Here is a 19,399-nt window from a genome sequence, read left to right on the forward strand (position 1 = left end):
TAAAGTGATGTTCTGGTTTTTTCTTCCCCTAAGGAGTCTGTCTTTTGCCTGTAAGCATGATGGGTGAGCCACCCTTCCATGTCCTTATCTCGATTCCCCAATCTTTTGCTTTATTTTCTCCTTCCCATTCCTGAGAGGGAAGGAGTGAGTAAGCAGCTGTGTGGTGCTCAGTTGCCCTCTGGGCTCAAACCGCAACATTTCTATAGCATCTTATCATAAAAAATTGCCCTCTTCAGTCCTTTTTCTACAGTTGCATCCTCTCAGTCAGCCCTTTGCTTTTTGTTTAGTTTCTGTCAGCTCTTCCAGCTCGCATTGCTTTCATTCCTGATGCAAAGTCCCATCCCCAAAATGATGTCAAACACAAGCACAGCAGGAGCTTATGGTTCACCAAGGTTGCAAGGGAAGCCTGGCACAGTTTTAGGCCACAGACAAACAGCATGGCATGCAGCAAGCAGCCGGTCAAAAAAGCGTAATGCTCTGATGCAGGTGTCACATAAAGCTTTCATGCTGTACTGCTCTACTGGTGATGGCAGGGCAAAGGAGCAACTCTACTTCTGAAAGGATTAACTCATAATGGAAGATCAATAGGCATGTAAATATAGTATAACTTGAACAACCAGCCATTTCAGAAATGTATTCTAGTGCCATACACAGAAGTTCTGACACTTCATATGGTCACAAGTAGGTGACTTCAGGAACTCAGCCAAGAGCGAGAAACCTCGCACTGATTCTGCAAATCATAACGATGAACAGATTTAAAATATCCACTAATTCCTTCCTCAGCACAGGCTGACAAGTCTCTCATTTAAAGGCACCAGTGGCATCAAGACCATTTGCACATCACCATGAGCAGCACCCGGACACAGTAACCTGACCCATGCCAGACCTGGGCACACAATCTCATTTCTGTTGAAGTAGTGAGAACACACAATACAGAGTTGATGCTGGCTTTGTGCTTTTTATGCCTGCTGTATGTCAGCAGTAGGAAAAGAGACAGTACCTTATCTGGCTGCTGGTGTTGAATTAATCTACCAAAGTTTTTAAATAATCTGAACCAGAGAGCAAGTTTATAGCAAATCAGTACTCTGCATCACAGGGCCACTATTTTCTTTAACTTGTCAGCAGCAGTATAAAAGCTGTGCTTAGTACACCATCAAATCGTGACAACACTTAAGGTGAAGAAAAGTCTTCAGTCTCCCATATGGCAAAGTAATCAATACTTGTGGAAAATGGCATATATTCTAATTCTGAAACTGATGGATAAAACTAAAAATAGCCTGGAGACCTTTATCAGAATGAAGGGGAAAAAAGAAAAATAAGAAAAAGAAGCAGCAAAAAAAAAAAATATTTTCAAGCATTACACAGTACCAAAACATGTACTAACATTCTTGCTGGTCTGTTGTTAAAAATATCATTCAGTATTTTGCTGTCAATGGCAACACAATTTATGTTGGTGCATAAAATCATACAGATGAATTAAGAAGCTTGGGAATGAGCTGTTCATATACACAGGTCGGAAAAGTTCTGCAATAGGCATATTAATAGAAAAGGAACATCCATTCTGCCATGTAACTGTTAACAACAAAAAAGGTGTTACTTCTTTCAGTTGACTTTATTTAAAATATATAAATCAGATTATTTATCATTCTTGTGTCCTATGTGACATCAGTGCTCCACTGTGGCAGACACTACACAAACACATGTAAGCACAAAGTCCCTGCCCAGAAAAATCCCAACCTAAGGACTGAACAGGGAAACAAAAAATGGAGGAAAAATAATACACCATGGAAGCAAAAAATGATCCAACTGCTGATGGACATGCTTTGAAGTACCTGCGCTTTTCCTTCATGTATTTTAAAACAGATCTCATTCTTTCACATGCATTTCTTCAGTCTCGTTCAGGCAGCGAGTTTGCATTCAAACACAGGCCAGCCTGTGCACACTCTTCTGTGTGCCCCCCATGCAAGCTCCCCACGATGGACGTGACCAGGCTCCCATAGGGGTCAACAATAAAACACTCATGACTCCAGCCAGTGCTGGATAAGGCCAGCAAACACAGATCTGTGCATTAGCAAATGCACACTGGAAGCCCAACACACTTTTACACTTTAAACCGCATTTCTCTTTTGTGTTTTGAAATCAACATCTAAATGAGACAGTGGTTTCGGCCTGGTTGAACACATAGACTGGTCCAGGATATGTCCAACCCTACTGCAACAGCAAACATGAAAGCACGGGATGGGCAAGACAGGATAGAAACTGGCTTCTTTCCACAAAGTGCCAGAAGAGACTGAACACCTGGCAAGAGCAGAAAATACAAAACCTGTATCCCACCATGGAAAACTCTAGCCCTTTCCACCTCTCTTCCCATCTGAACTCTCCTTAGTTTGGCATGGAAGAACTGGGAAAGCACACAACTTGGCAAGGTAGACAATCAACTATTCACTTTGGGATGAATATGTAAGTCCTACTGCCACTTCCTACTCATATCATGCAAAAGCATGCTGGAATCATATCCCCATTTGAACTTCACTTCAACCACTTAGAAAACAGAATAACATTGTTGAATTATTTCTATTAATTCTGTTTCCCAGTTCTCATGCACATGAAACCAATGCATTTGTGAAGAAGGTAACAATTACAGCTCATTTGTCCCTCTAGCTCTAACTAGGCATAGAAATAATGTACTTTAGAAAAATACTTTTCAAATTCTTCCTGACAAACAAGATGATTCACAGCTTTCTAACTGTCTCACCAAGTGTTTTCAGAGTCCCTTTTGCCTATAGACTTCCGAACGTTTTCCAGCAGATGTGCTCAAATTATTCCCAGACACACTGCTAGAGCAAAAATAAAACCCTGTTTATTTAATCACCTTTAGCATGGGCCTCAATGCAGAACTGAAAATTTCAGGAGTGTTCAGGTTTGTGTGAATATCAGAGTGCACTTTACCATTGTCTTCAGCTGGAGCAACATCAACCAACACAGGGCACTTTGGAAAACTCTCACCTTTGAGGTAAAAACAGCCCAGACATCTAGAAGTTGCTGACAGAGTACCAGGTTAATTCCATCTCTGGAAATGCATTAACCTAGTATTTTCAAATTGAACTTTCTATTACCCTTTGCCTTCCGATCTTTTCAACAGGACTTTGACTCCTAATTTTAAACCTTTGTCTTTAGTTTCCTCTGCTGTAGAACAGCCATGCATATTCTGAAACTGACCTGAAAGTAGTCCACTATGAAACTGCAGTTGTTTTTCCCCATCCATGCTGCTGCAGTCGAGTGTGCAGATGGTGCAACAGCACCACAGCTAATTCAGAGGGGAAGGACAAAAGCCAGCAATGGGGCAAGGTAGGATGGTTCTCGGCAGCTGGCTAAACAGAGCTCTCCCTTGCTTCATTCTTTGGCCAGTGCCTACTGGCATACGTATTTTTTTACTGGATAATGAAATGAGCCTATTTGCAAACTAAAATACTTTAAATTTCTGTTTCACTATGTTTCTCATCTACAGATATCCAGGTAGTTAATTTGTCCATCAGTGCAGCAGGCTTTGATTTGAAGAACTTTAAAAATCAGTTCGGGCATTTGCTGTTGTTGTCTGTGCCTCTTGAGTATGAAACATGTCCCTCATTTCACTTTCTCAACTCCGTTCCTTACTCAAATATCTTCTACAGCCAAGGTACCTGTAAATAAGCAGTTGTGTTTTCAACTGAGTCCCAGGGAATTATGCCAGCTCATCCATGAGGAACCACAAAATCACAGATTAAGAAAACAGTGAAGATGCTAATGAACCTGGCAGTAGCCCAGGTGTTTGCTCAAAAACTCCTGGAAGGAGGGTATATCCTTTGGAAAAGTAACAAAAGATCAAAAGACCTTCAAAATTGTTACTTAATGACAGAAGGAAATAAACCAGCATGGATCCAAGGGATAATTAACTGAGATTGTAATACAGACATGCCTTTGTAAGGATAGGCTACAGGTATATTGCATGTGATAAAAAAGCTTCCAGATTGTCTTGCCCACGCCAGCATTTAATTTCCAATTTTGCACTTCTACTCTCTCTTAAGAGAATCAACCTACTGGGCCAGCACTTAATGTGGAGGCAGCAGGGAAGCTACACTGTCACCTCAACTTGCTCGGAGCAAGCCCACCTGGGCGGCCAGCCATGGACACCAGGCTGCCACTCACTCCTCCACTGCTACCGAGGCTGAGCTCCAGCCGCGCAATGGTGAAGAGAAACGCCGGTGTGGATGGGGCACAGGTTTGCATGTGCATATGAACTAGCATATGAATTCATGACATGCTGCGTCAAGTGCCCCAAACCCTCGTGACAACAGCCCTTGACCTCGATACCTCTTGTTTCCCCGCAGGATGAGGGGACGAAGTTCAAGACATGGTTCTTCTGGCTCCCAATTATACTCGGAGGGGCGATCACTGTGCATGCAGATTCGATGCACCTCCCTCTTTCTGCCTCCATTTAAAGCAGCAGCACTCCTTTCTTTGGAACCGTAAATGAGATGGGATGCACTTGCATCCGACGGGATGCACCTCCACTGATGGGACATGCCATGAATAAGCTGCACTAGAAGCAGCTTTCACTCACCATCAAAGCAAAACAAACTACCATGCACGGAAATGTTCTTCATACAGACATATTTAACTTCTAAACAGGTTACAGAGGAAGGATGTTGCCCCATCCTAGCATCCTAGGTTAGGATCTGAGAAACCTAGACAGGAGTGTGTTTCACCACACCTTTCTTATATTTTAGGCACATTGCTGCACTTATCTCATCTCAGACCTCCTTTGTAAATTAAGTTAAACATCTCCTGACTACAAAAGAGCATTGTACTACAAAGATCATCAGGCACTCACATTATTACAGTGATGGAAAACATAGGCTTCTAGTATAGAGTGCATTAAGCCAATATCACATCACCCATAGCAAATCACCAACCCAAACAAATAGCCAGACAAGCAAAGAACAGGCATGACCATGCAAATTCTATAAAGACCACTAGGAGGAAATATGATGGACAGAAAAAAGTCAGGGAAAAAGAAACCCTAGAAAACTTAACATGATTGACACTCTGAGGACTGGGCTCAGGTAAAGACCACTGTTGAGCTTATCTAAGGTGGGAGAGTCTCCAGGTACTCGGATGCTCCGTGGCTGCGAGCAGCCCGGTGCCACATCCTACATTCAGCCCTCCCTCACCCAGTCAGAGGAAAACATGCTGAACCCTCACCATTTGTAGGAATACTTCAATACATCTGTATTAAACAGTGAATACATAAGCACCCCTTCCTCCTTGACACCTACAGCATCAGAAACAAAACCCAACTCCAAACAAGAGCAAAACAGCAGATACACTTAAGAGGGAGAAATCTGGTGTAGCAGAATACATAAGAGTTTAATTAAGCTTTGACTTCAAGCACTTTTAGCCAACTCCCGTGGTTGTAGGCATGAGCATGTGATACCTTAGGAAAGTGCATTTCAAGAATATTATGCAATGTACAGTACAGGACCAAGTAGAAGTTTTATTTTCCAGGAGATCTTGAGTCTTGAAGCTGGGAGCTGGTGTTACTGCCTGTTCACAGAGAATTAACATCCAAATACTTCTTTGGAAAACCAGAATGGATGCATAACCTCCAGTGTCATCCCCCTGGAAGATGAGGCCTCTCTGATGTCTACAGGGAACTGCTGTGGATATCGTCCATGGCTCGGCATCTCTTTATTTCTCTCTGCTGCTCCCACTGGAAACATTCACCAGGCTCTTAACAGAATAATTTACAAACTTCTGAGATCACTTATTTTCTGCTCTTGAAAGCTGACTACTCCTATGGTGTGTTTGCCCCACGGCAGCACGATATTTCTTTGCCAGTATCAAAGATCATTGTTGGTATTCAATAACATTTCTTTAAAAAAACAAAAAACCCAAACAAAACCCAGTCACCTACCATTATATAGGAAGGAAGGATTTTTCCATTAGAGATCTGCTTTTCCACACTAGAAGCTGCTTTAAATAAGAGGAACAAATACCATATTTAATATCTGAAAAGAGCTTCATCAAATGTTTTGCTTTTTATCTTTCAGGACTAGTCTTTTTTAGCGTCTACAGTGAAACCATTGGACACCTGAAGACAGCATGGCCTTATTCCATATACTGTGTTTAGTATACTATAAAATTAAAAGACTCAGCTCGCTGCTTTCCTTACAGGAAGAACTGAGTAAATATAATTTTATTTGTATCAGTTAAAAAAGCATTACTTAGGAGGGTGAAAGCTATTTAAATTCAAGTTCTACTTATTTAAACAATGTATTATTAGCATTGAAAGAAGATAAAACATGTATGATGTTTCAGTTTATCCTTGACTAGTAAATTCTGAAAATCAGAGTGACTTATAGGGAGTAATTTTATGATGTGGTTAACAGTATTTTGCTGTCTAGAAGCCAGAAACAGGCTCCTCAAATTAACTGAAAAATATGTGCTTCAAATAGTTAATATTCTGTTTCATTACCGTTTATTTTTTAAATCATGACATTTATGTCTGTTGTAATTAGATTTTAATGTATTGCTGCCACAAAAATTACATATAAAGAGAAGTATATAAAAATAATGCATTTTTGAAATGGAGTAATTTCATAGAGTATTTTTAAATTGTATTTCACAAAAATTGTATTATGCAGCAAGGTTCTTGAGCTTTCTGAACACACATCCTCTTAAAAAAAAAAAAAAAAACAAAAAAACAAACAGCTGTCACTTGGCCGACCAGATCATGCATGCTATTTTAAATTTGCAAAGAAATTCAGCACTGACAAAGTGTGACAGTTTGAAGTAACAGTGATATATGGATGCATCCTCCAGCTGTGTAACAGCTGTTCACATACAGCAAGTCAACGAAGTACCTTGCACATAATCTTTAAAAATGTGTATTATAAACACAGAACTGCAGTTACTCTCAGATAATTTGACATGAAGCCTCTCAGACAGACATTCCTGGAATAAAGAAGATTGTAAAATCCACCTGATACAGATGTTAAGCATGTTTAAATACAGTGTGATAAGCATCCTAATTTTGGACCCAGCATACAATAGATCTCTCTTTCTCTCAAAGAACAAAAACCTATGCTTTCATAGCAACTGGAAAGAAGGGATTATTTCCTGCCTTTTGACCACTTCTACTTTTCCTATGGAAAATAATGTGTTATAACAGTATGCTGACATTTTTAAAGTTGCATGTGAACAGTATGCAATTGCCAAGACACAGTATTCTGTAGTTCTACTGTGCCCTTTAAAAGGGACTGGAACACATCAAAGAAATACCTGAATTCACTGCAGTTCAAATATTTGTCATGTTCCCTCAGTCCTCCCAAGAGATGCTTTCTCTGTCCCTCCTCATGGATGAAGATTCAACAGAATTTAGACAAGCTCAGCTAGCCACAGAACTGCTTAACGAAAACTGTCTAGGGAATCACACAGTCAGAAAAAACTTTTTATGTCTCATTTAAATGCTGATTTGATTGTGTTCTTCAGCAAAGTTATGCAAATAAAGCAGGAGGAACTGAAATGAGTTTCCAGAACTGATGAAGTAATTGGACTGAACTAAGAGAAAAGCGGTGTCTTGACTCAAGGACTTTTTCAAGAAGGACAGAGATCTTTGATCTTCCCAGATGCACTGAGAAGTACTCAATTAGGAACAATACTGTGACAGGCAAGACTGTGATGCTGCAACACCTTCCGACACTAACTCACCAGAGCAACTACATCAACTTCAGATGATCAGTATAAGGTCCACCAAGACCTCCTCAAGTTTTACATGGGGGTTGAGAGACAATCTTGAATCTTTCTCTGTCACCTTAGGGTATTCACATAGCCCCTTCCCATTCCCTGCAGGAGCCCTGAAGGCTTTACGTACCCTTTACATACCCTTGACATACACACACACTCACCTAAACAAAATAAAGGAGTCTGTTAAAAAATTACCAGTCACAATTTCTGGGAAACTCACCCTAGGTGCTCCCGCTGCAAGTCTCTGGACATCCACTATCCTCGAGTTTGGTAGGACACTGGGGAATAAAAGCACCACCTCCACCTGCTCCCTCCACAACAAAACAAGTTGGTAACTGCCTAACAGCAATCCAAACCACTTTCATCTTGTTTCTAGTAAGTTAGATGAGAGGCTACAGACCACAACTAGAGAGTTATCAAAGCTCAGGGCCACAACCAGCAAGTTATTAAAGCTCAGGTCCAATACAGGTTCTTGCTTGTGCAAAGCTTAGGGCAAATGTTCCCAACTAAAATCACATTCTCACATCCATCACCCTACAGGTGACTAATACACCCCAAGTCCCCTCTGCTTCCACTTTATCAGTCCCTAGTTCATAAAAGACTATTAGTCACCAAATGCACAGCTTTGTACCATGCTCCTGTTAACTGGAGTAAATAAAGGGTGGGAAAATTCAATCGTCCCACGTAACAACTCGATTCTCCTCAGTACTAACCAACATCTCCCAATATTATGATGTCCACAGATTGATTTCACAAGCCTACATCTGACTTTCAGGGTTATAATCAAAATATTAAACAGAATTAGCCTTCAGTATGATCCTTAAAGAGTATCACTTGTAATATCTTTCTCTCTACCCTAATAATTGTTCTTGCAGTATCCATATACTCTTATCTCTTTGTATTAATCTCCACCTTCTTTATCTTCTGTAAGAATTTCCTGTGAGACACAGTATCAAATGTTTAATTTTCAACAACTTGGATTAAGGCCATTGCACTGCCCTTCTCTAAGTGGTCAGTTATCTTATCGTGGGAAGATATCAGACCAGTCTGACTCAGCCCCCTGTGATAAAACCATATTGAATTTTAGCCATTAGCACTGTGTCCTTGATTATTCTTTCTGTCAAAATCTGTTTTTAAAACCTTGTACCACACAGTCAACACCACATGAGCAGGCCTCATAATTCCCTCCCCCAACTCCCCACCGCCTTTAAAGATACTACATCTAATTTTTGTGAGCCTGAGGTTCCTACTCCCAAACTGACAAATACAATGAAAACTCATGCTGGTGCATTAGAAATCATATGTTCCTTCAGTACTCTGGGGTACAGATTATTTGTACTCCTCCATTTCCACCCGTATCTCAACACAATAAGCAGATAACTGTTTTGTTTATATCTTTGTTTGACCTTTTAAAACCCTTCTGAAAACCATTCAGTGCCCTCCCACTATCCTCCCACACAACCAGTATTCATGAATCCCTGCTACTACCATTCTCACTGCAAAATGCACAGAAGAAGCCAAAAAACACAACTGTGGTTTATTAATAATAATGACTAGACTGCCTAAATTTTAATCCTTATACCCACATCCCATTGAAGTCACCAAGTGAATTAAGCTTATCTAATCTATGTCCTCACTCTTGTTACTACCTGTTTTTGAACTCAGAGTTCATCTATTTTAAGGAATCACTTCAGGTTTTGAAGAAAAAAATCCATTTGGTTACAAACCAGCTTACTCATTATTTGACATAACATAGTTTCCTGCTTTGAGGAAGTGAAGAGAATAGTAATTTGGAATTTTATAAGGAAAAAACAGCCTCAAATTGTGAGACAGAGGGAGTCAGTGCTGTCTCTTCACAGGCAGTAACTCTGCTTTTGAAACCTTTTGAAAACAGTTTTGAGACTACTGAAGGAGAAGAAAATAATAATCATAAAGGGAAAACAAATTTAAACTTACTTCAGAGAACTGAGCCACAGTACTGAAAACTATCATCCCCACACATGCCTGAATCAGACAGCAACATTCAACAGCCTGCGGTCTCAGACAACCAGAGAATGGTTTTTGGTTTCAATCACCCTGCTTTTGAATGAGCCGTTACCCAAAAGAAAGCGACCCTCCGGGCAGAAGCCTAGTGTTGTAGAACTTACATAAAGAGGTACTTCAGTGCAGCTCAACTCCATTGTCACAGCATCTAGAAACAGAATAAACCATGGAATTATTACACACCCATCAGGAGGCATTGATATCATTACGCCCCATTCAAGTCTGCAAACTAAGTCGACATTGTCCAGAATTAGGGGGAAAAAAAAGGATATTAAGCTAATCAGCTATCCAGTTGCCCCAAATTTCCTCAGAGTGAGGAAAAGCTGGTGTAATGATGCCTGTGTAAGGATGGAGGAGGGGTAGCTGGTCTTAGTTAACATGCTGTGTGCTTTTCACACAATACACACAGTAAACAAAACAGGTCAGGCTGAGCCCAGCCACTGAGACATTTGTAGTTGCAGAAAATGAAGTACCGGGAATTGCAGCGTTTCATATCTCTAGGGGAAAAAATGGAATTCAACCTCAAGGTGTAGTTGTAGCAACTTTTACTCCACATCAATGTCCCAAGTGTCTGGCATTGGTTTTTTAGCAACTTCATGGAAGTTATCCCAAAGGCAGATCACCTTAACTACCCTAAACAGCAAGTTACTGATATAAGTCATCACTGGAATTACTACAATTACAATCATCTTAACAACTCTTGATTTCTATTATTAGAACGCAAACTCACTACATCCTCAAAATTCATACTCTAAAAATAATATTCCTGTCAAATTAGAAAAGTATACCAGAAGGAACTCCAAATCTTTAAAACACCAAGGTGGGCTCAACAACTGCACACAAGTCATCTTCTACTTGCTGAAACAGGCTACGAAAAAAGAGAGTCTGTCTTAAGAGGAGACTGTCTCAGCTCAGATGTGGCCTCGTTTTTACAGCTGAACAGTTTCCAAGAACAACACAGTTGTGCAGCGCTCATTGCTTGTTAATGCATAAGTAGAGCCTGCTATGAGTCAGATAGGATTTGAGAAGTTCCCTGCAGAAATTAAATGCACACCTTAAATCAGAACTCAAAATCACCCCCACCACTCTAGCACACACTCCTTTTAAACCACAAGTTTGCTAATACGCATTTCCTGGTGCCTGTCAATTCATCCACATTCACAGGTACCTACATTCTCGCAGTTTGACTTCAGCATAACTTTAAAACAGACGGCAAAGCCCTTTACAAGATCACTGGCCACAAATGTTTAGCCAAAACAGAAACCTCTCTCATATTGTAAGAAAACTGTGTCTAGGCAAACACTAATCCAGCCAGCCTAGTCAGCAGTAAGACTCAGACAGAGGGGTTTCTTATTTTCTGCAGAGGGAGGAGGTATCCTGCAGCTGACTCCAAGGCGTCTCGCTTTGACAGACAGAGACAAAGCTCTGCAGTTCCCAGCAAGAGCATCCTGAACACAACCTTAAGATCAGCAGCATGGGAAGCACAGACCTGTCTGTACAGAAGAAAGCAGGGTTACAATAGAAATTAAGAAACTGTAACATTAATTCCACAAGGAGTACTTTAAGGTGGAGTTTTTCACAAGTGTCACCTTACAGAACAGATGAAGCACATTAACTTCTATCCCAGACCTGTCACCAGCACACAACTACTGCCACACACAGATTACACACATACAGGGCATCACTTCATGGTTGGTTGAAATGACAGACATGCCAGCCATCTGTTTCACACCATTGCTTTATTCTGCTGCATAAAATCCCTTCACCTGCAAAGGTTCCCCCCTCTTTAAAGGAACACATCCAAACTGAACGCCATCCCCTCTGCAAGAAAATATGAGCACATTCAAATCATTATGACATGTCAACAGAGTAAGACCTACTGCTGGTTTCTTCTGTCATGATTATTTTGGCCTCCAGAGCCTCAAGGGACATATGGTAACATCTTCCTCCTTCGCAAGGATGAGAAAGGCAGGTATCCAGTTTAGTCTACCTATTCTACTGCAGGTGTGAACAAGAAGGCATAATTTAGCCCTTCCCCTGGGGAATTATCATTGCACCACCAGTACAATAAACTTCTTTTGTACTGGATAAGACAAACACAACTCATTGGAGACATGACGCCATGCTGACTTCAGTTCCCTTCACCCTTTGTGTCGCACTGTGGATCCCCTGGGAGCATGGCGGTTCAGAAATGCTAAGTACCAAGCTCAATACAGATCCTGAGTGGATAAATAACCTGCAGATTTAGCTCATATGAAGCAATCAATGTTTTCCATACAGCACTGACTAGAACTATGTTGAAATATGATCAGTACTTTCAACATGCGGTCCCCTGACAAAACAGCTTATAATGGTGTTTCCTGGATATAAAGGTGTACCTCAGAAGAACCAATAGCTTCCCTCAGAAGAACCAATAAATGTCAACACACAGCACTAAGCAACCTCTTCCGCTTTACTCACATTCTCAAGAGTGCTGGTCTTTTAGAAAAAAGTATTACACAAATGGCTCACGTCTTTCCTCCATCTGGGGCTTACAGTAACTCAGCCTGGCTGCGGGAAGTGGCTGGGAGGGGCAGGAAGAAGAAGAGGATGCCTGTAGGGAGGAAACACTCAGCTCTGGCTATGGAGCAGCTCTTGTGCAACCTCCGTATCAGAGCAAGGGACTGAAGGAGCCACTGTCACATGCACCCTACCGCTCACCTCCTCTGTACAGCAAAGATCTCTGCTCAGCTCCCCAAAAAGCAGGGTCCCCAGCGCCCAAGAGGTGCCATGTAGACAACCACTCTTGGGTGCTGAGAAGCTACCCTACTCCGCACAGCAAGGGGAAGGTCAAGCTACCCGACATCATGAATACACATCATTTCACAGAGCAACACCTGATCTCTTCCTCTGACATCTGTGCCTCTGACACAGAAACCACCAGGACGGGCATCTAACAGACAAACAGGTCCAGTTTCAGCCATTGCCCACAAATATTGAGCTCATTCCATCATCAGCAGTAGCAGGATTCATCTATACATGGAAAAAGACCTTTTCACTATCCAGTTTAGCAATAAATTTAATGGAAGCATTTATTGTTATGTGCTGCAAACTGGACAGACTTGCAGCATGTTTCAGTCGAGCAGAGGTAAATATACAGAAAAGAACAAAAAATCTTTAAAATAATTTTATTTAATTAACTTTTTTTTCAATCTTCAATCTCCCTTTAAACCTAGAGTCAAATGCTATTGCCAGTCTTCTGACCAGCTCTAGTTATTGAGATGAACACCAACAAGTATTTTCGGTTTTATCGAAGATGCAAAGACATTTCAATTATCCCTCCAACACCTTTCCTCACTCAATATTTTATTTATTGGTTGCCAATTATGGGACTCTCATATATCCAATTTCTTTCAACATTACAAATTTTAGCATTTTATATTATGGTTTCCCCAGTTAGCAAGATATATTAGAAGGACCACAATAAGGAAACAAACAGATGGAAAATAAAAACATTGGTATTGATTTAACTGCATTTTACTGTAAAATATATCAGTTATCAAACTTTTGGACACACCAAAGAAATTAGATAAGGGACTGCATTATCTAAATCTCTGTGGAAAGGCATTTCTACTCGTTGACAAGGTGACCCTTCAGCCAACACTGTGATGACTATTTGCCTGTCCTAGCACCTCCTGTGTATCATCAGCATTTTCCTAAACACAAAAGGACATTTTCTGATCCTACAGCAACTTGGCTTACAACTCACAACTTGCCTTTCTCCTCTTCCCTGTCAGTAAAGGATATAACTGTGGGAGAAAGACACAGAGAAGGTGAAGACAGGACTCTGGCTTTGATGCTGCTCTATGATCCAGCAGCCACTCGTAGGGACTTCACTTAACTCAGGAGAGTTCTGCTGCTGCCGTAACACAGCACCAGACCACAGTTTGTGCAAGACTTGCCAACCTCTGCAAAGTATAAGCAGTGGTGTAAAATATATACTTCATACTTCTCTTACATATATCAGTTCAAAGATAACAAAGATGAGGTCTTTGGACCCTGTTCCCTATATTCTCCTTCCAGACCATAAATCCACACCTCTGTGCCACAGACCACTACTGCTGTTTCATAAACTGTAAAGCAACTGACTGAATGTCAAAACTGTCAAACTATGTAAATAAACCCCCAGTGATGCTTCACAGGTGCCTTGGAATTTAATTCTTCCTTTTTAAATCGTATTTCTTTTTGATGATGATCACATTGAAACTCTTGTTTATAAAACACTGAGAATTACAGTCTTATCACCACCATCAAGAAAATCACATTAAATCTTTACTTCTGATCAACTGGAACACCAGGAAAGCAAGGATGCATCCCACCAAGAAGCCACTGGAAGGTAGGCAGGAATCCCCAGAGCATCATTTGTGATGCTTTAAAATCTAACATTGTTGTCTAAGCAAAACATCTGGTGCATTGTAGAAATCTAGCAGCACATGCATACTAAGAGGTCTTCTATCAAGATTTCTTCCACTGGATGACTGTTACACAACACCATTATCACTGCTGTATTATTTTTTTACCATGCAATAGCCTGTAGGAGGTAAGCGCTACATCAACCCACAAGACAGCCTCTAAGATGGATCAAATTACTGTACGTACTGTGTTTATACTTCTCAGATCTCAAAACTCTCCAAAAACAGTGAGATTCCAATGTGGTGCTCACAGACCAGCCAGTTTCCATTAATAAGGTTCATCCCACTGCTCCCTCTCAACAAGCACAGCAACTGAACCAAACTGTATTTTTGAATTTACAGAATTCGAGTTACACTATGTATGTATTCTTAAAGACTTGCTCACAGCTTCCCAACCAGCTGATTAAAAGACCATGGAAGCATAAAATGAAAGAAAAAAAGTAGCAAGCTGAACATACACATGTAATAAATACTACATTCCCAAAATCAGAGTTTTACACCTTTAAAGCCAATGATTTTGACAGGATTTTTCGTTTTTACAGTTGGCTCTCCTGAACACCTAGAGCATGGGGGATAGGGCGGGGACAAAGAAAAACCCTCAGCTAGCAGCTTCACAAGCACATTCATTTACTGCCTTCTAACAGTATTCAAACTGAGAGGTAAAATAAACCCTTGCCTATTAAATTTATAATGAAGCGGCTTGCACTAGTGTTGATTACTTCACCACACATTAGTTGTTCTTGAAGGAAGTGAACAGAAGAAATGCAGCTAAACACCTTTTAAAATAGCTCTCTTCAATAATTTCAGACAAAACGAAACTTTAATCTTCCTCCAAAAACATCACCCCATTCATGCCTATAATATTTCTTTAATTTGTTAAAGCCACAGCCATTTCGTGCTCCTTAGCAGGAAAAATATTTAAAGTCTCCAAAAATGGGTCACATTTTTTAACCTTTTCAAAATAGATTTGGGTTTTAAAACACAAAAACAACTCCAGAAAAATGCCTCTTAGACAGAAGCCTGAGGTTGGCAAAATGTATTCTTTACACATTCCTGTATTAACATTCTTAATGTAGCATTTTCATTTAGACTAGAAATAAAATGGGCTCTAGATTTTAGAAACCTTAAAAATTTGAAATGTGGGTTATACATTACTGAAAGACAAAAATAAAACCAAATTTATATGTAAAGTTCACTAAAACAAAATAAAATCTGTTTGATGCCATTGCCAGACATCTGTCTCGCCCCCCCCCCCTCCCTTACTCCTTCTAATGCCTGTTTTGACAAAGACAGTAGCTTTTTAAGGATGAATTTTTTAAATGGCTTTTAGAATTTACTACTTCCTAGTTTGGGCATTGTGAAGCCATGAGACCAGACCAAAAGAAAACACATTAAAGAGCTCATACAGCACAGTTGTACAGTCTACTGACAAGGTAGCAGAGAAGTGGACCAGAAACATTTGGTTCTCCAAACACCTTCAAATCCATGCTCCAGTGCTATCTGTTACACTTCATCATCACTCAGTATTGGCCATCCACCAAACTGCTATAACTGACAAAACCCAGGGAATATACTGCGTGTTTAATGACCCTTTTGTAATTGTATTCCACCTTCATGAACAGCTAGAACAGCACAACAAACTCCACAACCATTAAGAGCAAGAAACAAATTTTCAATACCAAAAGTCATTAGATATAATTCTGATATTCATAGAAGCAGATTCCATTCAGAAAGGTGACTATTCCACCTCACAGCCCTCTTCTAATTACTAATGTAGTTTAGCGGTACCCACTTGTCTTAATGATGCTAAGCCTGAAAGACACAACTCCCCTGGCTCAACTAGTCAGTAGGAAAATCTGTAAGTTTTTGAAAATTCTGTAATTTTTGAAGAATTTCAGCAGATAACATTAAGGAAAATTCAAAAAAACATTCCGGAGACAGGGGGTGGGTGAAAAGATGCTACAGATGTAGTAATATTCAAGCTGATGCAGAAGAGAAAAAAATGAGTGCTCCAATCAAAAAGTATGAAAACTCCTGGTGCAAATGAAGACTTCTGTAGCTTCAATACTTGAGCACAAACATGCATGGTGATACAAATTCTGCTTGCTGTTCTAGGAAGCACCTTAGAACCTAAAAGACTTATTTGTAGAAGGCACGGAGGATGTATGTTCCTCCCCTGGGATTATCCTATTCCCCACCTATAAACAGGAAATCGAGATGTGCAGGTGCCAGACTGACTGATGTGCAGCCATGCAGAGAGCTGGTTTTTGGCTGGCAAAGACAAAAACTGGAACTAGACCTACTGAGTGACTCTATTAGTCATAGGCTATCCTTCCTATATCCTGGTGCAAATTCTCATATCACTTGCTATTCAGATGAAAAGAATGTCGGGCCATTTCACACATCATGCCCTTCTGAAACCACCCCACAAAGGAACTATTCTCAGGGGAGACAATGGGAACTTCTGAATAACAGCAGCAGTTTCAAATCGAGAAAGGGAATACTCCTCCCTGATATTACGTAACAAAATGTTGGCAGAAATGTCGAATCTACAAGTCAACTGAGAAGGCCAGATGAGTTTCTCAGTAGATTATAATTATTAAGATACATCTACACGACCACTTTCTTTGTTGCCACTCGATATTCAAACACCACTTTGGAAAAAGAAAAGCACTTATGTACTCAAGTCGTTTCATCAGACTTTGTCCTGTTGATTTCTCATATCTAAGTCACTGCATACAGTTAATTTCTTACCTCTTTGGAAAAATCCCTGCTAGTCAAGTGCCTGCTGAAATCTGGTTTCCACAAAGTGTGGTAGAGAGCAAATCATCTCCACAAAAGAAAAAACTTGTGTCGTGTTAGGCTTTCTATCACATTCATGTGCCTTATAATGACGTATGAGAAGAAATACCTCCATTCTTGTATAAAACCAAATACAGAGGCAGAAGTAAATCCATAAAAAGGAGGAAGGATTTAAGACCCTTTTTTCTGTATGATAATCACTGCGCAGGTTGAAGACCGGCGCAACTCTAAGTTGCACACACCAGCGTCCCCACAAAACACTACCAAGAGCTGCTTTGAAAGCTGTTTCTCAGAATTCTTCTGTTAGAAACATTTCCATTGCCTTTACATTTTTCAGTCCTTAAAGCAGTTAAAGTAAATAAGTTCAAAATTTCTTTTGCTCCAGCTGAGAAAGGCAAGTACATTCATCATTATAACCAAACACCTCATCCACTTAGGGACAAGAACTGAAAAAAAAAAAAAAAAAACAGAACAACAACAACAAACAAACAAACAAAATACACACACAAAAAAAAACCAAAACCAAACCCAAACAAACAAAAAAAAAAAAAAAAACACGAGCAGCTCTTACAGCAAAATAATGAACAAACAAGGAAAAAAAAAAAAAAAGGGTGTGTGTGTGGAAATATATATATATATATATATATATGTAGAAAAGAAATCCTCCCTCTCCCTACCCTTGGGACTTTGGAAAGTAACTGACAGCCCACGGGAACTGACAGTCCGGGGAACGTTTTCCCCAGAGAGGCGCGGAGCCGGTCCGGGGTCACCGCGTCCCCCTGAGCAGGGCGAGGGCACCCCGGGGGGAGGACTAGGGTACCCCGCCGCCGCCCGCCCCCCCCCCCGCCCAGCGGCCCCGGCACCGCCGCCCACCCGCCCCGCGGGGCCGGGGTCTCCCTGGCAGCAGGTGCTGCGGCCCGGGCTCCCCGCTCCGCTCCGAGGACAGCGGCCGCCTTACCTCCGCCCGCCGTCCCGGGCGAGTCTCTGCCGCCGCCGCCCGCGCCGCCGGGGCAGGAGGCGGCGCTGCCGAACCCGCCGCCGGGGCCGCGCCCGCGGGAGCCCGGCGGGGCGCGCCCGGCCGCCCGCGGGGCGAGGGAACAAAGCCGCGCTGGGATGGACCCGCCCGGGGGCGAGGCGGGTGCCCGGCGCCCGGGAGGGACAGCCCGTCCCCGTCCCGTCCCCGCCGCCCCGCTGGGGACGAGGTCGGCCGCGGTGGCGGCGCTCGCTCGACGGGGCAGGAGGCGGGACGCCCCGCGGGGAGCCCTGCGCGGCCCCGAGGGCGCCTCTGCCCCGGGAGCGGGAAGCACCGGCCCCCAGCGCCTTCCGCAGGGGAGCGCTGCCCTCTCCCGGCCGGAGCGCGGCGGCGGGCGGCGGGGAGCGAGCCTGAGGGCAGCCCCCGGTGCCCCCGCACAGCCCCCCGGAGCCCTCCCCTCCTCCGCAGCCCCCGGACGGGCGCTGCCCACGCAAGGGGCTCGCAGGTCTCGCCGCTGCCCCGTCGGTCCAGGCGTGTGTCATGCAGGCGTAGGGCTTTCGTCCCCACAGACAGCACCGTATTTTGGCTTTTCAGCTGCTACACATACACAACACACAAATCGTCCTGTAACGCTGACTCCCGAAGCCTGCTCTGACAACCTGTTTCACTAATAAGGACAGTAGAGCACTGAAGGTGGGGTGTTGAGTACCAGACTGGGAGCAGGGATGTACCAAGCTCCCTCTCGTTGTACTGCAGTTACTTAATGCCCCGTCTTTTGTAGATGGACAGCATACTTTCTTTGTAACAGCAGCATTTTAGCACAGTGCTGTGGGGATGAAAAACGTTTACCAAAATGCTGTAAGCAGTGCATGAAATAAATGATGCTTTACTGTGGAGCAGCAGCTGGAACACTATGAAGGTATGTATTTCCTAAAACACGGAAGCTGAATCTGTTCAGAATTAGAGCTTAAGTAGGTTCTAAGTATTAGTTTATTAAGCAATGCTACCAGTTTAAAATTGACTAAGCCAATAGTAAAAAATGCTATCCAAGTCCTCTGAGAGCATCCTCTGAGATGAAAGCATGCTCTACTACCATAACTCTTCTCTATCCTGTACTCTTTTCCCATACCCAAAAGAATACTTGCAGGTCTTTTAAAACTGAAAAACACTTGCAATGAGAATAGTAGACACTCTAATAATCTGTGTTGATAGGTTAAAAAAAAAAATGTACATAGGAAGCAGCAACACAATTCAGGCTGACGTTTTCTTTAGCTGGTATTCGAAAGCCTGTATGTTGCATATTGAAAAGCTGTAGCCAGCCTGGTAAATATGCTGCAAGCTCCTA

At 42.0% G+C, this 19,399-nt stretch overlaps 1 protein-coding gene across 5 annotated transcripts in view; it reads right to left on the bottom strand.

Moving 5' to 3' along the window:
- The window catches only part of ARHGEF28 (Rho guanine nucleotide exchange factor 28), a 134,257-nt gene extending 116,184 nt beyond the window's left edge, over nt 1-18,073 (bottom strand). For all 5 annotated transcript variants that reach the window (XM_042804848.1, XM_042804847.1, XM_042804846.1 and 2 more), the window contains exons 1-2: nt 18,040-18,073; nt 9,933-9,976 (exon numbers count right to left, since the gene is read on the bottom strand). In XM_042804848.1, the coding sequence (XP_042660782.1) occupies nt 9,933-9,965 (33 nt within the window). In that variant the 5' untranslated portion in view covers nt 9,966-9,976; nt 18,040-18,073. The remainder of the gene's footprint in view (nt 1-9,932; nt 9,977-18,039) is intronic.
- Between the last annotated feature and the right edge of the window lie 1,326 nt (nt 18,074-19,399).

The sequence above is a fragment of the Tyto alba genome, unplaced genomic scaffold (genome assembly GCF_018691265.1).
Source record: "Tyto alba isolate M040663 unplaced genomic scaffold, T.alba_DEE_v4.0 Super-Scaffold_42, whole genome shotgun sequence".
Classification (NCBI taxonomy): Eukaryota; Metazoa; Chordata; class Aves; order Strigiformes; family Tytonidae; genus Tyto; species Tyto alba.